Below are 22672 nucleotides of genomic sequence, written 5' to 3'. Positions count from 1 at the left end.
GATGTCATGGCCGGCGCGCACCTTCCGCGACACGGCGCTGTCTTCCGCGCAGACCCCGATACCGACACGGAGCAACTACACCAACTGGTCCCTTCTCATACAGGTGATTCTGCAGGCACGAGACCTATGGACCGCCGTGAAGACATGTGCTGTCGACTACTCGGAAGATCGGTCGGCGATGGAGGCCATTCTGCGTGTGGTGCCGCCAAAACTGATCTCCACCCTTGTCGTCAAGAAAACTGCATAGGAAGCATGGGACGCGATCCGCTCCATGCGCGTAGGAGCTGATCGGGTGCGTGAATCACGCTCCTCGACCCTGTGGATTTAGAAGGACTAGCTGCGGTTCAAGCCTGGGGAGGAGATCGACGACTTTGGCGATGTCACCCCTTTAAATTGAATTACTCTTTTGAAAAATGTGGTTTACCAAATTTTTCATGACTCTGGGGTTCAACCCAATCCACCTTTTCTTTCCTTTTCCTTCCGATACAAAGGGAATGACAAAGCATCTAGGAAAAAAGGATAAAGTTTTGTTATATCATAAAGAAATCTATCCCTCCCATAGCAATAACTAGAATTGAAACAAAGGGAATGACAAAGCATCTAGGAATAAACGATTAATTTCTATCAATAAACTTGCTAAAGCACCAAACCATAGAGTACTTAGCATGGTGCTACAGAGAGATATGTTTCTATATCCCGCATTGAAAATCCTTGAAATTTTGTACAATCCCTAGTTGGCCATATATGATGATCAAACATACAAGTTTACGGTCAAAGAAAAATATACATGTACGAGCTTGATTATCTTTGACAGTGATGCATCGGTCAAAACTATGTTACATTCAGATGATGATTAAAAGGCCATGCAATCACAAGCATTAGCATGAGTGCTTTTACGTAGGAGTACTCCTCAGTACTATTCTCCACGAATAAAATATTCCGGCCAGCCCTCTAATCTGCCTGACACGTTGTTTAAAGTGTGTTGCTTATCTTTTGAAGCCACATGCATGCGTCTTGCTTGGGCCCGTCTAACAGCCAGCAAAATACATAATAAATCGGGTACGTCTGGTTTGTAGCAATTGGATAAGCATGCACCTTAAGCTCACGGTTTGAATGGATTATCATCACCTGCGCGTATCTTGCGAGCGACGCGTTCATCTAACAGAAAACCGCACCACCGCAGCATCCAGCCCTAGCTCCTTGCCTATATATAAAGGCAGAACTCCACGCACATGAGAAGGAGGCACACACCCTGCCGTCAGGCTGCACGAGGCACACGCACACCGGCTCGCCGTTTTCACTTACGCGGCCGCCGCCGGCAGGCTACACACGGAGATGGCTGGCCGCAAGGGTGTCATGTCAAATTCAGTCTACCTCAGGCACAAACAAAAAAATTATTACAAACAACCCAGCTTCAATTTAATTCCAGGAACATCTTCTTTTTAATAAAGAACATTTCATTGAATAGATATATCGAAGTGATACAATCGCAACGAAAGAAAGCCGGCCTCTGCATAGCTAGATGCACATAGCCAAAAAAGTCCAGAGTACCCTAAAAGCAAAAAATAATTCAATACAATGCCAATCAAAAAAACATGTCCAGCCTAAAGAGTGGCAGATTCAATCCGTAGGTCACACCGCCATCCATGGGGTAGAAAACCTCCCTGGCCGTACGCTCCAGCCATGTAGACGCCATCATAAAAAGGTCCCTATCCTTCGGCCTCTGCAGGATAGACCAAGTCGTGTACACACATGAATAACCTGCATAGGAGATGAGACACATTTGTTATTAAAAAATCACATCATTCCTGGTAAGCCACAGTGCCAAGCATAAGGCCGCCGCTCTCACAAGAATATGTGCAGAAAATTGTTTATCAATACCCCGCAACCAGTTGCCGAACATGTTCCGTGCACTACGTGGTGGGTATAGATTCGAAGCTACTTGAACTATGGCCCAAACTGCCAGAGCGAACTTACACTCAAAAAATAAGTGTTTAATAGACTCGTCATGTTGGCAAAAGACACATGTCTTGGAACCATGCCAGTTTCGTCATGCCAGATTATCTCTAGTTAGGATGACTCCTCTGTTAAGAAACCAGAGGAAAATCTTCACACCATGTCATGTGTGCTTTGGTAACTATATACTTTCATGCATGCTTTGTTAATGGAACATTAAGTAAATCAAAAATTAAGCTTCATTTTTGTTTGGCTGATGAAACATGAAATGATAGTGTCATGAGTGCTTTGGTGATTACCTGAAAGAGAGAAATGATAGTGTCACGAAATGGTACTCCAAATTTCCGTGGATTCCCTGAAAGAGAGAAAATAGAAGAGCCATGGAGAGCAGCAACCGAGTTTCCTCGGCCGTCGGATCCTCGCAGCAATTCGTGCGAGCACACCTGCCACTGACACACGGGGGTCTCTCAGGACTCTGGAGCAGAGGAGTCGAGAAAGAAATAGATGCCGGAGAAGTGGCGAGTGAACGGTTGCCCTGCGCCGGCACCATCCTATCCCTGAGCTCGAGTGGAGTCGTTGCTGATTGATCTGCAAGTGTTGGGTATCTGGAATGTGGCTTGCTAGGACTCCTGAAATTGTCGATTCGGCGCCGTATCTAAATAATAAAGTCTAGTGCGAAAGTGCCTATCTGTGCCCGAGCACATATGTGCTCTTTATCCCCATTCGATGGTTCTCCTCTGGATTCGCACCGACAGCTATATAGGACCCTGTATTTGGTCGCGTATATCTAACTTTCTACTGCACACAGGCCCACCATTGTCAGCTATTAAATGTCACTGCTCCCGTTAAGCCTCCGCTCACAAATGGTTATGACTCTCCCGATGCTCTGCGATATACCACACATTGTCCTCTGTCCGTAACAGCCTTATCAGCGCTGGGCATTCACACCGACAGGACCTTGTCTTTTCGACACCGGCTTTCCCCTGGAAACATAATCAATCTCTTCAAAATTCTCACACTTCACATAATATGAATCTAATTCGATGCCTAAGAACACACAGACTACTATGGAACATGGCTTTCCTTACCGAGCATCCGTAGACAATTTCCTACATGCACTTGGCTTTGCCCATATCTAATCTCAAACCCCTTCTCCCAGGAATACAAGTTGTAGAAATCATATGCTTGCCCACCAAGTCAAAAGTAGTACCCAGCATTGGAGTGAAAACATTTCCAGTCAGGTTTTCTACGAACACCCTCACTGCCTTCTCAAAGGCGCTGACATGGGTTTGGCAAGGTGCCTTGCTTGGGGCAGAGGCACCAATTTGCAACCTAAAATGGATTACAGATGATTTTGTGAATCATTTTAATCCACCAACAACAATTTACAACTAAGACTACGATAACTGATACATTAAACCATGGATTACTAGCAGACAAAACACAAGCAACAATGCATGACAGATTAAAATTCGATTCTTAAAATTATTCATGGCAGCTGTAAACAGTCATCCTTTCACACTGATCCAGTGTAACACCATGGATACTACAGGACTGACAGATTAAACTAGCAGTACAAACCAACCACCAATCACACCAATTCGTATCACACCATCGATTTCTACCGGCAAATAAATCAAGAAAGAATGCAAGACCATACACAGCGTGAAAGTCTCAATAGCAGTGTTCAAATTTAAATTCCATTTCCTCACTTCTTATTTCACCCAGGAGACTGGGGATTCATCTTCCCCATCGGCGAGTTGTCCCTTCTTACTGCTCCTGCCTGCCCCGAGCTGTGATTTGCCCTTCACCGCTCATTGCCGCCGTTCCTGATGCCCCGCAGATCCGCCCGTCGCCGCTCAAACCCGTGCCCTCCTGCAGCGTCCCCTCCATCACCGTTCGCCTCATTCCATCCGCCGGCGAACCTTTCGGCAATAGATTCTCCCTGCCTCCTCAATCAGAATGGATCTTTTTTTTAGAGTCAATCAGAGTGGATCTGTGGCAGAGAAAGCAAAGAGGACTCAGCTGTCTCACCTACACACTTCAAATCGCACACTAAGCTGGAAAAAATCGCATCGGAGCGGCATACCTCTGGATTTCATGAGGAACTCCATGGCTCGTCGGTCACCTGTTCTTCCCCTCTCTCCTGCTCCCCCTCTTGGAAATGGCTGCGGCGCTGGGGAACCTGTGCTTGCATTCAAGGCGCGGCTGCCATCCTTTGACGGAAAGCGAATTTTCTGAGCCACGGATCAAACAGACTTTTGTGATTCTGCTCCACGGCTCTGTCCGTCGCCGCTGGATGGCCGCCCGTGAACTGGCCCACTGCCCAGGTCTGACACGTACGTATTCTCGTACACCAGGCATTTTCCCGCAGTCCTAACTGCACCGTATAAAAAATTGGCCCACATCTCCACGCACTCACGAACGCGTACGATATCGAGCACATATGAGCTCGTGTGCAGTTACTCCATATTCTCCTTGTTAATATAAAGAGGGGATGGATAGCAGCTGCCATTAGCCCGAGGAGGCAGGCACCATCTCCGTCCGTCCCGGGGTCCCAAATCGACTCGAGTCGGCCTGAAACTACAGCCAAATATTCATAGTTCAGAAAACAGAGCAAAATAGGGGAAGTGACATGCAAGTATTCAGAGTTCAAAAAGCAGAGCAAAGCAGAGAAAACTAACTACAATTACAGGCAAACAAAGCAAAGCAGGTACTGGATGAAGTCCACAAATATTGTATATTCTTTGTCCATTGCCTTCACTTCTCGCCGGTAGCCACAGTCGAGTCGAGGTCCACAAAGATGAAGTCGCGGGAGTGTTGAGTTTGCAATCCAGGCCCTGGTCTCAGAAGACAGACATAATTAACAACACCACCACCACCATCATCATCATCAATGGAGCTCCGGTAGATAACTAGAATGTTAAACTGTATTTGAGGTTCTTCCCTAGTTAACCCCTTGGCTCTGGTCACAGTGACTAGAAAATTGTGGCCAAAGCTTTACGAAATTAAGCTAGGCCTAGTCGACTGGCCACCAGATGGGTCCATGGAGAAACTATGCCCATGGGCAAGCTTTTCATCGCTGAGAAGTGTCAACGCCTCGGCAAGGACGTCGAGCATTGAGAGTCAGACATGCATTTTGACACCTCATGGTCAATGCGAGGCAATTTGCAGTTGGAAGATAGGTTTTTGTTGTGATCGTTGTATAATCTTATTAATACCTGCAGTGTACATATATAAACATACATTTCTCCATATGTCGTCTAGTTAATACTAGTTTATCTTACTAGTCTGATATGGATCATATCATTAGTAGACAAAAAAAATAAAGTTGAGGGCTCTCTCCTTGTCCTTCCTTCCGGTCTTTGCACTTGCACTGCACTGCTTACAAATTGAAATGAAGAAAAACACATCAACATGGAAACCCAAGGAAGGAAGGAAGGAAACCAGCCTGAAGAAGAACATCCATATTGTTTGACGAGATTTTGTCGCACCGAAGAATCTATGAGCTAGGGAAGTATTTTGCATAATGTTTTTCCTAATCATTTTCGGAAGAACAAATGTAATAGTATTTTGCATGTGCACGTATTAGAGAAAGCTTCTCCATGCCTACATGTATCTAGCAAGGCTCACAAGATGGCCATTCTTGATGCACTAGTTATCTATCTAGTGTGGACTAAAGAGCCATAACCGGATGCATGCATTGCATGCTAGTTACCATGCTTAATCCTGAATATATTAATTAAATATTCCGGCCAACACCCTAAACCTGGCACGATGTTTAAGTGTTTGAGCAATTGTTTGCTAATCTCTGGAGCGGCATATGCACGCGTCTCACTTGGGTCCATCAGGCAGGAAGCTGGATAAGCTACGCCTCGAGCTTACGGTTTGGATGGATAAGTGATTGGTCCATGTTTCTAGGCAGCGGCGGGCTGGCTCAACTGAAAATCGGCGGCGTCGTTACGATGCGCCGTGCTTCGTGCAAGCCCTAGCCCCTCTCTATACAAAGCCCTGACGCGCTCGCACGCACACGGGCGCACACACCCTGCCGTCAGGCTGCACGAGGCACACGCACGCCGGCTGGCCGCTTTCACTCACGCGGCCGCCGCCGGCAGGCTACACACGGAGATGGCTGGCCGCAAGGCCGCTCTATTCATACACACCCGAGCAGTTCAACATACATAAAAGCTCCCCCGTTTCTCTCCGTCGAGCTGGCCGGCCGGCCGGTCACGTATCTACGCAGCCTCAGGTAAAGAAAAAAGTAAGGTTCATGGTCATTATACACAGGTACACATAAGGGTCGCAAGACCGTCCGGCAGTGTGGCCGCAGACATAGAGGATGCTTACACACAGATCATATTGCCGTAAGGTTGCTGCTCGCCTTCATCACACATACAGGTATGGATGATCCGGCGAACAGGTCTGAGAAAAGTGCCACACGACGCAAGGCCGCTCGGGCGCACACGCACACGGGCTGGCCGCCAGGCCGCCCTCACGCACACACGTGTGCCTTTTAAAATTAAAAAGTGAGTCATTCAATCTTGATGGTTTGCAAGTGGCACCGTCGGCGTCACCGGTGTGTTTTGTAAGGCAAATAGTAATGAAGCTAACGAGGTGAACCTGGTACTGAATAGTTATTGCCAAGCGTCGGGCCAGCGGATCAACTTTGCCAAATCATCCATATATTTCAGCAAAGGGGTCCCCGACAACGACAGAATGGAGATCAAGAATATTCTGAATGTCCCTAATGAAACTTTAAATGAGAAGTACCTGGGGATGCCCCCAGATGTGGGAAACTCAAAAAACAGGTCTTTTAAATACTTGAAAGATCATTTGTGGAGCAAGGTGCAAGGGTGGATAGCAAACACAATGTCATCAGCAGGTAAAGAAGTTTTGGTGAAGGCCGTTGCTTAGGCTGTCCCGGTTTTCTCTATGTCCCGTTTTAAGCTCCCGAGAGGTTTATGTGAACACCTCAATATGCTCATAAGAAAATTTTGGTGGGGATGCAAAGATGGCAAAAGAAAGCCCCACTGGGTCTCGTGGAAAGCCATGACACAACCGGAAGGGATGGGAGGACTAGGTTTTAAGGATTTCGAGCTCTTCAATCTCGCCATGTCAGCCCGGCAAGCATGGCGCATCCTGCAGAACCCGGAGGCACTCAACGCTCGTATCCTAAAGAGCATCTATTTTCCTAACACAACCATCCTACAAGCCACGTTGGGTGGTCACCCCAGCCAAATCTGGAGAGCGATGATTGAAGGGACACACTAAAACAAGGCCTCATCCACAGAATTGTCAATGGAGAGACCACTTCAATCTGGGAGGATACATGGCTGCCAAGAGATGAGATGCTGCGACCATACGGATGTTTGGTTAACAACCCGCCGACCCTGGTTTCTGAGATCATTGATCATACGAGCGCGACATGGGATGCGCAGTGGATCAGGCAAGTCTTCTTGCCCATGGACGTGAAAACTATCATGAGGATCCCTATCTGCACATTGAATGCGAGTGACTTTTGGAGTTGGAACTTTGAAAGGACTGGGATATTCTCGGTTAAGTCGGCTTATCGCATGCTGGTAGCGACTCGCCATCGTAGAGAGGCGTGGTTGGAGAATACCGCCGGACCATCAATAGGGGTAGGGGACGAGCAGCAATGGAAGAATCTTTGGAAGATTAAAGTTCCCGGGAAAATTAGAATGTTCCTATGGAGACTCTCAAAACAGTCACTTCCAACAGAAGACGTTCAAGCGCATCGACATATGGCGGATTCACCATTGTGTGGAATGTGTGGAGCTCCAGACTCCTGGAAACACTCCCTCATCAATTGCACAGCTTCAAGGTGCACCTGGGCATTGGCCGATGATGAGCTAGCCAGTCAACTAGTGAATACTAATGAGACAAAGGCAAAACAGTGGATGTTTACTCTCATTGACTCATTATCACATGATCAGTTCATCAAGGTTGCGGTGACACTTTGGGCTATCTGGACTGCTAGACGCAAAGCCATTCATGAGCACATTTTTCAAACCCCTCGAGCTACTCACTTGTTTGTAGGAAGATTCATACAGGAGCTCTCGGTCCTGTCCGAGAATGGAACCACCACCATCACAGGAGGGGCTGCAGGGGGGCGCATGGCCGGCCCGGTCATACGCCAGAAGGCCCCGCCTACGGGCTATGCGAAAATTCATGTCGATGCAGGAGTCCGAGCGGACAGGGGAGGCTCGGCAGCGGCTGTCTGCCGAGATCACAATGGAGCCTATCTGGAAAGTTCCGCGCTAGTAATAGCCGGACTGCACGATCCCTTAATCTTGGAAACTATTGCATTTAGAGAGGCCCTTGCTCTAGCGGAAGATCTGAACTTACGAAATGTGCTCATTGCGTCGGACTGCAAACAGGCCATATTGGACATCAACAACACCAGCATGGGGAAGAATGGTTCAATAGTGAGGGAGATTATTACCCGGTCAAGTGCCTTTCTTTGTAAACTTACTTTTGAAGGTCGTGCAGCCAATAAGGAAGCACACAGTTTAGCTTGGCTTGCTATTGGTAGAGGGCCGGGGCGGCATACTTGGTTAGGCCAACCCCATAACCCAAGTTGTATCCCACTCCTTGTGGAATTTGATGAATAAAGTTGTCTTACCCCCTCAAAAAAAGTTATACTTGGCAAGGTCATATATATTAACTAGATGATTGCCCGCGCGTTGCTGCAGAACTATATGCTCCCAATAATGTTTTTGAGCATTATTACACTTCATCGCAATAAAACATCTAGTGGAATTTTTAGTCAATAAAGAGATATTGTACAAAAAGATATTGAGTGGTGAAGGTTGGCAGATGTTATGCTATAAGTCGTTGACCTGTTTATGCATTTGAAAAAAAAATCTCACCAAACACATTTGGCTGGAAAAAAAAGTAATAACATTCCAATAAACAATTTAAGGCGGAAAACATGAGGGCAGCCTCTGGAACACGTTCTCATATATCATCTACACACATACTTGTTGTATTCCAAAGAGTTACAATTATACAGAAAGCACAAATATGTAAGAGTAGGGAGATATTTTCAATTTTCAACCAAAATACAATTTCATAATATTAAAAAAAGGTCATTCAACTCTCTGTCACTCAATCAGCGCTCCTTGTGAGCACACTTGGTCTATAAATATAGTAAAAGAACAATATTCGCTGCAATGCATACCTGAATTGAAAAAAAATACTTCATGATTACGAAGCACAATAAGAAAACTTGTTGATAAACATCCGACCGATGAGATAATAATAATTAGGTGATCAGTCCAAAAACATAAATTGACCTTTTTCAATCACGAATGTGATACCTCATTAGGTGCCTGAACTCCAAGAGGAACACCAACGAATAATCATAAATTTAGGACAACATTAGAGCAACCAAAAGTCCAATCATTAAGAGATCATGGCCATGAAACACATAGCTCAGTCTGCATATTCAACCAACTTCTTGGGTTCTTATTTTCATGTTGCTCCTAGCTTCTGCTGCATGATAAGTGCTGAGGTGGCGACGGTCGTTGATAATCAACAAATTCCCCTGTCAAGAAGATTCAAACGGCAAAGAACCACTTCCATTCACTTCCCGGCACTGGCAAACATCACAATGCCAGAACAGAGGTGGAGCCAGGAGGACTTATTTAGTAGAGAGGTCATCGTTGCTGTCTCAACTCCCCCCTGGTACCAAAACCACCAAAACCAAACAATTTGCCCCACCCAAACCAGATGGTAGCTAGCTCCCCCCATCCCCCCCCCCCCCCCCACACACATCCATGTTTCTCCAAGAGGGTGCCATAGCCGAGTGGAACACCGATCCAACTAGCAGGAATGGAGGAGCCAAAACCCTAACCTTCGCCTCTCTCATATGCATCCCTGCCACTATCACAGTTAGGTGATTAAGTTTACATTTAAGAAGCAAAATTCAGGCACACACATCACGCCATCCCGCTCCAACGAGGCTGAGCTCCAGCGCGCCCTCTCCCCTGCCCACTCGGCGAGGCGAAGCTCGGTTTGGTCGGGAAGTCAAGCGCCAGACCTCGCCGTGTCCACTAGATGCTTTGCATCAACACCCCAGTGCCACAGGGCATCTTCACGACGAGCCCAACAACCTCCTACTACCTCCCGTCATCACCCTACTAGCTCCGGCAGCAGCCGCCACGCTCCAAGCCATCGAAACCCGAGCTCCCCTGCCACCTCTGCATCGACTACAAGCTCCTGGTGAGCTCCGCCTCCCTTTCTCCTGCTCTCCCGAGTCTCCTGGCAAGCACCCATGGCTGGGACGACGATGGCGAGGGCACCGATGCGTTCATGACGAGTGTGTTAGTATTGACCAGAGCAGGAAGAGGAGTGGGAGTGAGAATGATGGGTGGGCCCTACACCAGCCTAATATTTGAATCAAATGTTGTGAGTTGTTTCATGCCACATCATCATATATGGAGGGACCCAGCTGTCAGTTTTTCCATCAAACAGCTCTAATCAACCGATCAGCATTTTTTGCAAACTGTCATCACAAAGATGGTGGGTTTTTGAAGAAAAATCTGAATGGTAGTGGTTTTCGGAATTAGGGTCCCTAATTGTGATGATTTTTTGCAATTTACACCCATGTAAGCCCTCCCTTTTTCTTTCAAAAATTGGTTCAAATTAGCTGTGGGGGGGGGGGGGCATTGGCCCCCTCATATTAACACATTGCTCTACCTCTGCATCGCCTTCACCATGGCCACTGCGGCATCCTCCTTGGTGACCTGCATGAGGCCGGCACGGCCCGCCGCGTCGCCATCGAGCATGGCCTTCACCATGGCCACTGCGGCATCCTCCTCAGTGCCCTGCACGAGGCCTGCGCGGCCCGCCGGCTAAGTGGCTGCTGCGGCACGGTGGCAGGGTAGCCGGCGGGCGGTAGGGTGGCGGGGTGGCCGGAGGGCGGTTAAGCAGGGAAGATGTTCCGCGTTGGAGTAGCACCGTGTACAAGACCAGGCTCGCAAGACGACCCTGAGACAGAAAGTATTGGCTAATTAGTAAATCCAGAGATCAGGCTCAGTTTATATACGACCTACAAATAACTAAAGCAGCCCATATTAGAATTGTGGTCACGTACCGCCATGTCCATGCTGGAGATCAAGCTCTGAGCGCGTGCGCCAGAGCGATGTCGTCCAAGTCAGTGCCGGCACCGCGATCCTACCGCCGAGCCCAAGCTCAGGGCCAGGCTCCTCGCCGGATGAAGTGGCGAGGACATGTAGGTGCGAACTGCTGATTGTAGTCGGCGCTCCGAGGCCCGCCGAGCCCTTAATCTGGACGGCAGCAACCCAACGCAGTCCACCAAAAAACACTTGCAACATCTCCTTCCTGCTCTACTACCACTACCATTTGTCTGCTACTGGACGGTCAGCTCCAACATTTGTCTGCTACTGGCAACAACTTGGTTGGACCCTTACCATCAAGCTTGCTAAGTTGTAAGAGCCTAGTAAGGGTTCGACTTGAACGAAATAACCTTGAAGGAGATATCACCGGGATGGGAGCTTATCCAAATCTTCTCTATAGTGATGTCAGTTCAAATAAATCGTTCGACAGATAATCTCATCTTTGGGGTGAGTGCTACAAACTTACTGTGCTACGTGCATCAAACAGTAATATAACTGGAGTAATACCATCAAGTATAGGGAAATTAACTCATTTGGGGATGCTTGATGTTTCATCAAACGAGCTTGAAGGACAGATTCCGAGAGAAATCAGCAACGCAACGATGTTGTTTAGCCTGAGCCTGTTCTGGTAACTTGCTCCAGGGAAATATGCCACAAGAAATTGGATCACTGAACATCTTGGAGTATCTAGATTTGTCATCAAACAACCTAACTAGGCAAATACCAAGATCAATTGAGCACTGCCTAAAGATTCACTTTCTAAAGTTGAGCCACAATCACCTAAATGGTACAATTCCTATCGAACTTGGGATGTTAGTAAACCTACAAGATATGTTGGATCTAAGTGACAATTCAACTATTGGCTCTATTCCAAGTTTGTTAGGCGGTCTTGGTATGCTTGAAGCCTTGAATCTTTCTCACAATGCACTGAACGACAACATCCCGCCATCATTTCAAAGCATGACCAGTCTCTTATCCATGGATGTGTCATACAACAAACTAGAAGGGTCAGTGCCACATACTAGGTTTTTCGAAGAAGCTCCAATCAAATGGTTCAGGAATAATAAGAAATTGTGTGGTCTTGTGGAAGTTTTGCCCCCTTGTGACCTTCCTCGAAGTAGTAAACAAGGGAAAACATCTCATGCTAGTTTACTACTCCCTCCTTCCATCTATATAGGGCCTAATGCGTTTTTTAAGACCGCCTTTGATTATTGACAAGATTAATAGTACATTACATGCACAATGTGAAAATTATATCATTGAAAGCTCCTTTTGTCGTGGTTCTAAGTCTGACAGTGATGTAGGGGGGTAAGTATGGAGAGGCAAGATCTTAGCTATGGAGAAGTTGTAAGCACGCAAGGTTTACGAGTTCAGGCCCTTCTCGGAGGAAGTAATAGCCCTACGTCTCGGAGCCCGGAGGCGGTCGACTGGATTATGCGTGTATGAATTACAGGGGTGCGAACCCTTGTCTCGGAGGAGGGGGTGGCTTATATAGAGTGCGCCAGGACCCCAGCCAGCCCACGTTACAAAGGGTTCAATGTACATTAAGGCAGGGCGTTACTGGTAACACTAGTAATAAAGTGCTATGATGACCATAAAAGCTACTTAATAACCGACCGTTAGCATGCGGAGTGCCTTTAGGTCTCCCGACTGTCGAGTGGCTTGGTCTTGGTCGAGTGGTTGCTTCTTGGTCGAGTATCTTCAAGTCTGTCGAGTGGAACACCTCCAAGTCGATTGAAAGATGATTTCTTCTGGAGATGTCCTTGGGTAGGTCAGTTTGGACAGGTCCATGACCCTACCCTAGGTACATAGCTTCATCATTAGCCCCCGAATGGATCGAGGTTTGAGTGGGAAAGGGATTGAGCACTTCTCCGACTCATTTTTCATGCCGTGAGCATTTCTTGTTTCGGATCAATGAACCTGAGTGATGGCAGTGACTTCCTTTCCAGTCGCCTTGATCCATTCTTAGGTTTTTGTCGAGTGAGTTTCTTTACTTGAAAGGCTTCGAGTGACGGTGCGGAGGAGATCTTTGGTCTGACAAGTTGTTCCGCTACCCGCAGATTTTGTGGGATCCAAATTTTAGGAAGCGTGCGGGACGGGGGAGGCCGCAGTAATCGGATGGGATAGAGCGGAGCCGCCTCGATCCCCACGCCACTTTTTTCTCCACGTATCGCGTGCGCGATTGTTATGGGATTTGACAGAGCCGCCCGGGCCTACTTTGTTTTCGCCACGTATTTAGTGTGTAGGCTATTTTGTTTTGTTACTAGACGAATTTCCATCGGTAATTTCCTTTGACATTCTCCATTACTTCCGTATGAATTAATGTTCCTTTTTAAGTAAACTTGAAAGTTAATTTTGTTTCTCTAATACAGACATGTTGATCAGGAATGGACGAACATTGCGGAGACTGACACTGGATTGCAACTTGGATAAGTACAGTCTTGTGTTTGTGTATGCGCCAGGGAAGGTGAGCATCAAAATGAAACATGCTTACCATTCGATCCCTAACCTCTTGCCAAGTAGCCTAATGCTGTTAAACTCCTACTGCTCTGCAGGCAATTGTGAGAATAGTCAGTCTTAACTGTCACATCGCAAAAGGCATTTGAATTTCACTATCATGGTTCAGATTCTGCTACATATTGCAGCACTCTTTGGAATGCCGTCAAATACCACTATTTTGAGGCATACTTCGTTAGTGTCAGAGTAGCATGGGACTTTTGAAGGCACTTTTGTAGAACGCCTCTTAGAAAGCTAATCTAAGGCATTTTAGAAAATGCCCTTAACAAAACCCCTTCAATTAATGTCTGTGTTGTAGTGTGGTAAGTTATAAAACAATTTGCATCGTTCTAGATGCATCCGGTTTCAGCGTCATAGAAAAAAAGGATAGTTTTGAATCGCGTTTTTGCACATTGTTTACATATTGGTTACTATAGCTCTGCTCAAGGGATATCTATGCTTAGAATCCATCAACATTTTTTTACATTGGCCATTCCTCTGTTTCACACTTTCACTAGACCATCTCCAAATGGTTACATGTTTCACACAACATGGCAAATACTGCACAACCATAATATAAATAGTTATATTCATAACCTATTGATAAGGAAGGGAGTTCAGATATCAAATCCTAGATACGTGGAGAGTAGATTTGGCAAATAAAATGCCAAAAGAAGCTTTCATTATCTCTCAAATGTGTTGGAGGTGAGTTTTTGGGCCTGAGAGATGTGTTTTTGCATCTACATCATGTATTGAAGATGCTCTCAGCAGCTCAGTCCACGCCGGTGCCCTGTACCAGTGTTCTTCCCGAGCTCCAACAAGAAAGCCCATCCGGCTCCGGCCATCCGCCACTACTCCGGCCACCGCCTCCTCCACCTCCTCGCCACTGACTCCTCTCCCGTCCAGCAGATCCGGCCGGCAAGCCGAGGTTGGCCTTCTCAACCAAATCCTCGCTGGCGCCCTCGACCTCAACCAGATCCGTGGTGGAGGAGCTGCTCCGGTGGCCTTGGGCGCAGCCGGCTCCACGAGCTGGTCGGCGGTGGTGTGGAGATGGCGGTCGTGGCTGGCACAGTGCCCGGCAGCGTGGCCGGTAAGATCGTGCCTAAGCTCTTGCACTTTTTATGGGAGAAACACAAGCTGCGGGGGGAGCTGGAGTACGAAATCCAGTACATCAAAGATGAGTCTGCGATGATCTGCGCCGCCATCCAAGAAGACGGTGCCCATCCACCGTGGAGCGGCGACGAGGCGCACAAGATCTGGATCCAGATGGTGCGCGACCTGGCGTACGCCATCGACGACTGCATCGACCGCTTCATGCACCGGGTGGCGCCGGTGGCCGGCGCGTCGTTCGTCCGCCGGAAGGCCCACAAGATGGAGACGGTGAAGGCCCGTAACGAGTTCGCCTCCGAGATCCGCCGTCTCAGGAAGATTTCAGAGAACGCGTCCGTGCTCAGAACAAAGTACAGCACCGGTGTGTACGGGCGCGGCGGTGGCGGTGGCGGTGCCTGGGAGTCAGGGCCAGCGGCAGCCGAGACGGAGACGGACACCACCGTCTCAGCTGCTGGCCTGCCGGTGCCCGCCGTGGGGATGGACGTGTCCCTTGATGAGCTCATGGAGCTGATAGGGGAAACTTCGGCGCAAGGCCAACAATCCAAGGAGCTCAAGGTGATCTCCATTGTGGGATTCGGTGGCATTGGGAAGACTCTTCTTGCCAGGCATGCCTACAGCAGCCCCGCCGTGGTTGGCCAATACCCAGCAAGGGCTTGGGTTCGTGCTGCCAAGAAAGGCGAAATGGATGTTCTCCGTGACATACTCCGGCAACTTGGAATGGATCCCTCCACCGTTTGTAGTGGAGATGGAAGTGAAGGCAACTCCTGCTCCGGCGATCCCAGCAGCGCCAAACTCTGCGCAACCATTAACGCTTACCTTCAAACCAAGAGGTGCGACATATTTTCTACACTAGATAGTTCTGTATGTTTAAAATTCGTAATCTTAACTCATTTTCCTTTCTATTAATCCACATAAAATAATAATTGGCCCATTTCACACCAACACTGCAGTTCATTGATGTAGCTAACAGAAGGCATCCTACCTTTTATTTGTACTCCCTGTGTAAACTAATATAAGAGCATTTAGATCACTAAAGTAGTAATTTAAACGCTCTTATATTAGTTTACGGAGGGAGTGGATAACAAGAGGTTGCCTTAATTTCATTCTTCACGCAAAAAGCAGAGCTCCTGCTTCCTTGTCCAAAGGCAGAGTAGCACATTTTGATTCCAGCAGCAATTAACTTAACGATTTTCATCCACAATTAGGCTATTGCCATATGCTCTCAGAATTCAGATTGACAATTTCATGAGTCATGAAAATGTAAGGGGGGTCTGGCACTCAGTTTAAGCCTTAAAAAAAGTTCAAACTCCTCACAATGTTCGAGCTCATGCCCTTAAAAAGCTGAGCTTAAGCCTGGGTTGAAGCTCGTGACTTAATCGAGCCGAGCTCGAATAATTCGCTAGATCTTCATAGCTTTGCCGCAGCTCCTAAAACACTGATGCCGGCACAATAAATAGCTACATCAGAGCTGCAGTAAAGATTCCACTAGCTGGAGCTACTCCAATGTCTTGGCAAGAAAGATTCCACTAGCTATCGTTGTAGTCAAATCATAATCTGTATAAAAACAATACTGTTTCTCCATAAATCAGAGGGTCTAGTCGTCTAGAATACAAGAATGGCACCAACATTAGTAAGAGCGCATAGAGATGTCAGTACATTCTGTAACCAAGATCCAAAAATGTGTGATATGCTACATGGTGGGGTATTAAAGGCGAGATGCACTGCTCACCAAGCAATGTGTGTTCGCTTCAAAAGATAATTTCTGAAGTGACATTTTTGTGTAGGAATGCTGATGCCTGTCTTAATTGCTTTCTCTGAACTTTGAATAGGGAATGTCTTGTGTTCTATGTTTCTAACTCCTTTGTACTATCGGTTACAGGTTCTTCATTGTAATCGATGACATGCAGACAGAATTTTGGGGAGAAATAAAAGATGCTTTCCCTGTGGTCCCTAGGGAAGACAACAGAGTTATCGTTACAACGGTCAACCGGACCATAGCAAATAAGTGCAGCTCGCCTGCTGGTAATGCCTACATAATGAGACCTCTTGCCCAGAGACCCTCAAGAGAGTTGTTCTTCAAGAAAGCTTGTTTTGTCTGTCCACCATCTACCGGTGATACCGAGCTGGGTTCGGAAATATTAAAGAAATGTGATGGCCTACCCCTTGCTCTTGTTTCCGCAGCCCAGTTGTTGCACGGTGATCCCACACGGGAACAGTGGGCACATCTGGGCGAAAACCTTGGCAGAGATCTGGCAACAAATGTCAACTTAGCAAGTATGAATCGTGCGCTTGTCCGTAGCTACACCAGCTTAAGTAAGCAAGATATCAAGATCTGCTTGTTATATCTGGGAATTTACCCGAGTGGCCGTCCAATCAAGAGGGGAAGCCTTCTAAGGAGATGGTTAGCTGAAAGGTTAATCATAGAAGACCCTAAACACAGTGCCCTCGAGGTCGCCGTTGCCAATTTCGATGAGCTAGTCAACCGGAGTATCATCCAGCCTATTACTTGTGCCAACAGCAGCAACAGCGCAAAGGCAAAGACATGCCAAACTCATGGTATGATGCTCGAGTTCATCCAGCACAACACTGAGAATTTTGTCACCTTGTTATACGATAATGCTCTGCTGCCCAATAATGTCCGCTGGCTTTCTCTGCATAATGAAATTGCTGTACGGTCCAACATAAATCCCAATGGTTTGCCTCTTCTCCGATCTCTGACAATCTTCGGTGAGGTGCACAACTGTATGTTGGATTTTTCCAAGTATGAGCTGATGCGAGTTTTGGATCTAGATGAATGTGGTAATCAGTTGGAGGACAAGCACCTCAAGGTGATATGCAGCAACCTGTTGCTACTTAGGTACCTGAGCCTCAGGGGAGCTGCTGCACTTACAGTTATTCCGAAAGAGATCAAGAAGCTTAAGCTTTTGGAGACACTGGATGTAAGAGGAACCAATATAAAGGTTCTACCAACACAAGTCATGAAGTTGCCATGCCTGATTCATCTGTTTGGAAAGTTCATTGTAGAAGACCGGAAAATGGGTAAGCTACAGACTTGGTTGGAAAAGAAGAGTAAATTGCAAACGGTAGCTGGATTTGTTGTAGACGAAAAGAGCCAAGGATTTGCACAGCTCATAGAGCATATGCATCAGTTGACGAAGGTGAAACTATGGTGCACGCGGTCAACTAATAAAGGTACCGATCCCATCGCCACCACTAGCAGCAACTTGAGTCACCTCTCAAAGGCCATTAAGGGGTTCATCATGAGAAGCACCCAGGTGAAAGAAGCTCACTCACTCTCACTGAATTTCAATGATGAATGGTTCCAAGGCTTGCTCGTGGACTTGTCCCTAGAAAAAGAAGCTCCCCATTGCTACCTGAGCTCGCTCAAGCTACAAGGGGACAACATATGTAGTTTGCCTCCGTTTGTTACCATGCTGCGTGGTCTCACTAAGTTGTGCCTTTCATCCCCAAATCAACAGCTTCAGCTGGGTGAGGAGATTCTTGCTGCCCTGAGCAAAGTGTGTGGCCTGGAGTACCTGAAGATCATTGCAACTCAACTGGCTGATCTCATCATCGGACCCGTAACACTTGGAAGCTTGCGGCGCCTATGCATCGTTGTGGAAGCCATGACAGAGCTGGAAATCCAACAGGGAGCTTTGCCGCGTCTAGAATCGCTCCAGTTGCTATGTAAGAATCTCGATGGCTTTTGCCACGCGGCGGAGATCCAGTCCCTGCCACGTCTCAGTGAGGTTGCTCTCCATAATGGTGTGAACAGTGGAACAAAACAAAAGTGGAAAGAGGCAGCAAAAAGCCACCCCAGGCGTCCCAAGCTCTTGTTTGTTAAGTCGACCGAAGAGGTTGATATGGAAAGTGAAGATGCGACGCCATTGAAAGCACCACGCCGTGCCACTTCTACCAGACAGTCTGGTAATCAAGGGTTGTGCATTTTATTATGCTTATTAATCGCCACATTGGTTATTGTCATTGGCTGGTTTTCAGAAACGCGGCCTGCAAAAGAAACAGCACCTGGGCTCTCAGTAGCTGTCACTAATGGAAAATAAGATTTTTCCATCAAAGAAGTGGATGCGGGCGATTGATTCTACATGGGTGTACCAGCTTCTCCTTTCAATTTGTACTTGTACTGCAACATGAGTTTACTTTCATGCATGTCGATTTGGTGGCTTTCTGCTGTAAGGGAGTTCACCAGATATGCTGTAAGGATATATATATTTGGTCCAAGGTCAACTTTGACATCTATTTTCCAGAACCTTTGTAGTCATATTTCATTCAGTTACTCAATAACATATTGCATTCGGTTACAGCACCTTATTTTTTTATTTTAATTATAATAATATATGTGTTGCATTTTGCAGAGAGCTTTTCTTTTAATAATTTGAGTTCCCATGCTAGTATATGATCATTTTAGCATGAAAACTGTTGATTTTGCTTCATTAATAATTTGGTTGCTCTGTTGATACATGATAATTAGCATGAAAACTAAGGCAGGAAAAAAAAGCGGAAGGGTTCAAGAATAAACAGCTTGGTTCAAGTTTGTGCTGAGGATGCCTACTCGGAGGAGGGTGCCCGTGACTCGTTTTACAAAGCCTGGTGACCGCTTTCCTCTCACCTCACCGCACATAAGGGTGTGTTTGGTAAGGTGCATGGAGTTCCCAATCCGACCCACTTTTGCTTCTTTGCTAGGGTGCATGGGTTCATCTGGGCTATGCCCATCTGATGCCAAAAAAGGGCCCTCGGCTATGCCCATCTCATGCACCCTAGAGAGGGTGCATGGAGGCAGCCATGCTGGCCCCGACCCTCGTCCCCACCCACCAGACCACGTCAAGATTTGTTTAAATTTTCAAAAAATATGCAGAATTTCAAAAATTGTTTAAATTTTCAAAAAATATTTGGAATTTCAAATTTTGTTTAAATTTTAAAAATATTTTCAAAAATTCGAATTTTCTTGAAATTTTTAAAAAGGTTCAGAATTCCAAAATATGTTTAGATTTTCAAAAAAAATATTTTCAAATTTTAAAAAATGTCCAGAATTTCAAAATTTATTTAAATTTCCAAAAAATGTTTAGAAACTAAAATTTTGTTTTAATTTTCAGTAAAAGTTTAGAATTTCAAAATATGTTTAAATTTGTGTTCATGTTTTTTTAAAATTTATTCACCATTCAAAAAAAATTGGAATTCAAAATTATTCAGCATGTCTAAACACATGCAGCCTGCCAAACAGAGTCTCAGCGCATATACCGCTGCCAAACAACAGCAAATGCATGGACTCAACATGTATCAGAGGAGAACAACTAGATTAGGTCTATACATGCTACTAAACACACCCTCAAGAGCGGTGGCACACCAACGGCATCAATCTGACGCTATAGTTCTCTCGACCTTTTTTTTTTGCGGGAAGCAACTCTCTCGACCTCACTCAACACCACAACGTTCTTCCCACCATGCCTTTCCCCTGTCGACTATGGGATCACAAAAACAAAAACAAAAAACCCATAGAAACAAAGAAGAACAAACCCGCACGAAAGCTTCTAAAATCAGTCTGAACGTGTAGAAAGCTATAGTATAGGCCGACTCGTTCGTGGAGCGCCAAAGGTGAGACCAGGGTACGCCCTGGGGTGCGACTATGTGCCACCTATTGCAAGGCGCACAACTGTCTCGCCTACACGGTGCCGGTGGTGGGTTTTCCCAGTAGGACACACCACATCCTACTGACGCACCTGACTTTCTTTTTTCCCTCTTTTTTACTTTTATGTATATTTTACCTTAAATTAATATACTTAAAAATTTAATTTAATTAAAAAAAATTGAAACTCCTATTTTTAAAAATGTTAACATAGTATAAAAAATGTTAGCGCAGTTTTAAAAATATTGATAACTTTCACATAAATGTTTGTGACACTGAAACTCCTGCATTTCAAAAAATGTATGTTATTTTAAGAAAAAACAAATATGCATACAATGTAAAACAATGTTCGTGTAATGTAAAAAAATGTTTGTGCCATCAAAGTAATGTACATGACATTTGATGGAAATATTCCTGCATTTCAAAAAAAATGTGTGTGACAACTAAAAAATGTTATAAATAAATATTCACCTAGGCTAATAAAAATGTTTATTTCTATAAAAATATTATTGAGGCATTTTAAATAAATATTGCGTGTTTCCAAAAATGTATGTGACAAATCAAAATTGTTTATACAATGTAAAAAAATGCTTGTGTAGTTTAAATGCTTATTGCTATTTAAAAAATGTACGTGTATCTACAAATGTGTTACCATATATTCAAAAAAGTGTTCAGCACATGTTTTTTAAATGTACATCATGTATTTGAAAATGTCTAAAATGTATCAGAAACATGGTTCATGTGTGCTCTAAAAATATATACATTGTGTACTCAGAGGGCAAGGCTTCGCTTTCGACAGGTTTATTAAGAGGAGATTTGGGGCCTTTCTTTGCAGCGTTGAGTGGGCTTTCACTTATATCAGTGTAATCATGTTTTGAGCTAGGGTGGGTATGCACGTACGGATATGTATTTCCTGTGGAAGTAATTGGCCATCTTGCCCCCCCCCCCCCCCCCCCTCTCTAATACACTGTGCGCTTACAAAATTTAGTATGTGAAGAAAAAATGAAAACTGATAAATGAACAAAATAAAACCAAGAACAAAACAAAATTATGATGTAACAAAATAATAATCCTAAGGAAACTAAAAAAATTATAATAAAAGAGAAAAAGAAAACATCGGTCAAAAAACAAAGGAACCCGATTGCACTGATGGGCCGGCCCGATTCACTCGCACCGTAGGTGATTCCTAATAGGAATCTACATGCAAGACCGGAGCTCCTATTCCGTGACATGCACACAGCACGTTGAGGAAACACAAAACATGCATGCTATGGCTTCTTCTATGTTTCACATATATACCTATAGCAAAATAAATCATCTCAGTTTTCCATGGTTCCCCTACTTATCATGTATGTTCTGGTAGATCAAATTGTTGCTTCGTGTAAGCCTTATTTCATTTTTCTATGATTCCAGTGTGAATTATCTATGTTTCAATAGATTCAAGCCTTCTCTCATTTTCTCATGTGTACTTCTGCTATACAGATGTTTTGTGCCACACGATGCCAATCATGCATCATTGGTTTCTCAAAGCGCCTTGCATTGACCTATCCCCACAATGTCAGCGGTGTCGATTTGAAGGCGTGGGGGAGGTGCTGGAGACATGGGCGGAGACAGTGGCCCTCCCTAGGGATGTGCTTTCCAGCATAATGTGTGTGCTGCAGCCTCCGCAACCATGAAACCGACCAGGATATCACCATGTTGCGGTTACTTGTTGGCAACGTCATCCTTGTTGTTTGCTGCCATCACAATGGCATCATTTTTCATTTGGCAGTGTTTCGCCGCTACCCAAGTCAATAACCTTGCTTCCAAGCCATCTTAGACGTGGACCTTTTAACACTTTTTGTTGTAATTTAATTATCTTTTGTTGTTTTAACAGTATTAGGCTTTTATTGTATGGAAGCGTATACCCCTTTCTTTGGTACCAAACTTCTGTTTGTTTGAAAAAATGTACAATTTATGACTCCGAGGAAATAAATTTAATTGTTATTGATAGAAGCAAAATTAAGTTGCAATGCACGCAAATTTTCTAGCCGATAGAAACAAATATGTGTTAGTTGTATATGTAAATAAACAATTATAAATGAATGCAAATTCATGTTAAAACCAAACACGAATTTGTATTAGATTGAACAAATTTGATTGTAGTTGAAGCAAATTATTCATATCCTCAAAGCATATGTTCTGGATAAACTTGTACCACAGGAGTCTGATCGGAGGAATAAACGGTAAGAAGAGAGAGGTTAGCAGGATAGTTTGGCAATCGAAGCGGGTGCAGTTACGTAAGGAAGCAATAAAACTAATAAATCAA

The 22672-nt window shown here is 45.3% G+C and overlaps 1 protein-coding gene across 1 annotated transcript; it reads left to right on the top strand.

Moving 5' to 3' along the window:
- The first annotated feature begins 14370 nt into the window (after positions 1-14370).
- LOC147956783 (disease resistance protein RGA4-like) lies at positions 14371-19042 on the top strand. The gene is made up of 2 exons (XM_087533027.1): positions 14371-15553; positions 16603-19042. Exons 1-2 carry the CDS (start codon positions 14664-14666, stop codon positions 18782-18784), a joined length of 3072 nt encoding a protein of 1023 aa, XP_087389153.1. The 5' UTR covers positions 14371-14663; the 3' UTR covers positions 18785-19042.
- The last annotated feature ends 3630 nt before the right edge of the window (positions 19043-22672 follow it).

Source organism: Triticum urartu, chromosome 7A, assembly GCF_056163025.1.
Source record: "Triticum urartu cultivar PI428250 chromosome 7A, HENAU_Tu73, whole genome shotgun sequence".
Taxonomy (NCBI): Eukaryota; Viridiplantae; Streptophyta; class Magnoliopsida; order Poales; family Poaceae; genus Triticum; species Triticum urartu.
Note: the sequence above shows the minus strand (reverse complement) of the source record. Positions and strands in the feature narration are given on the sequence as shown.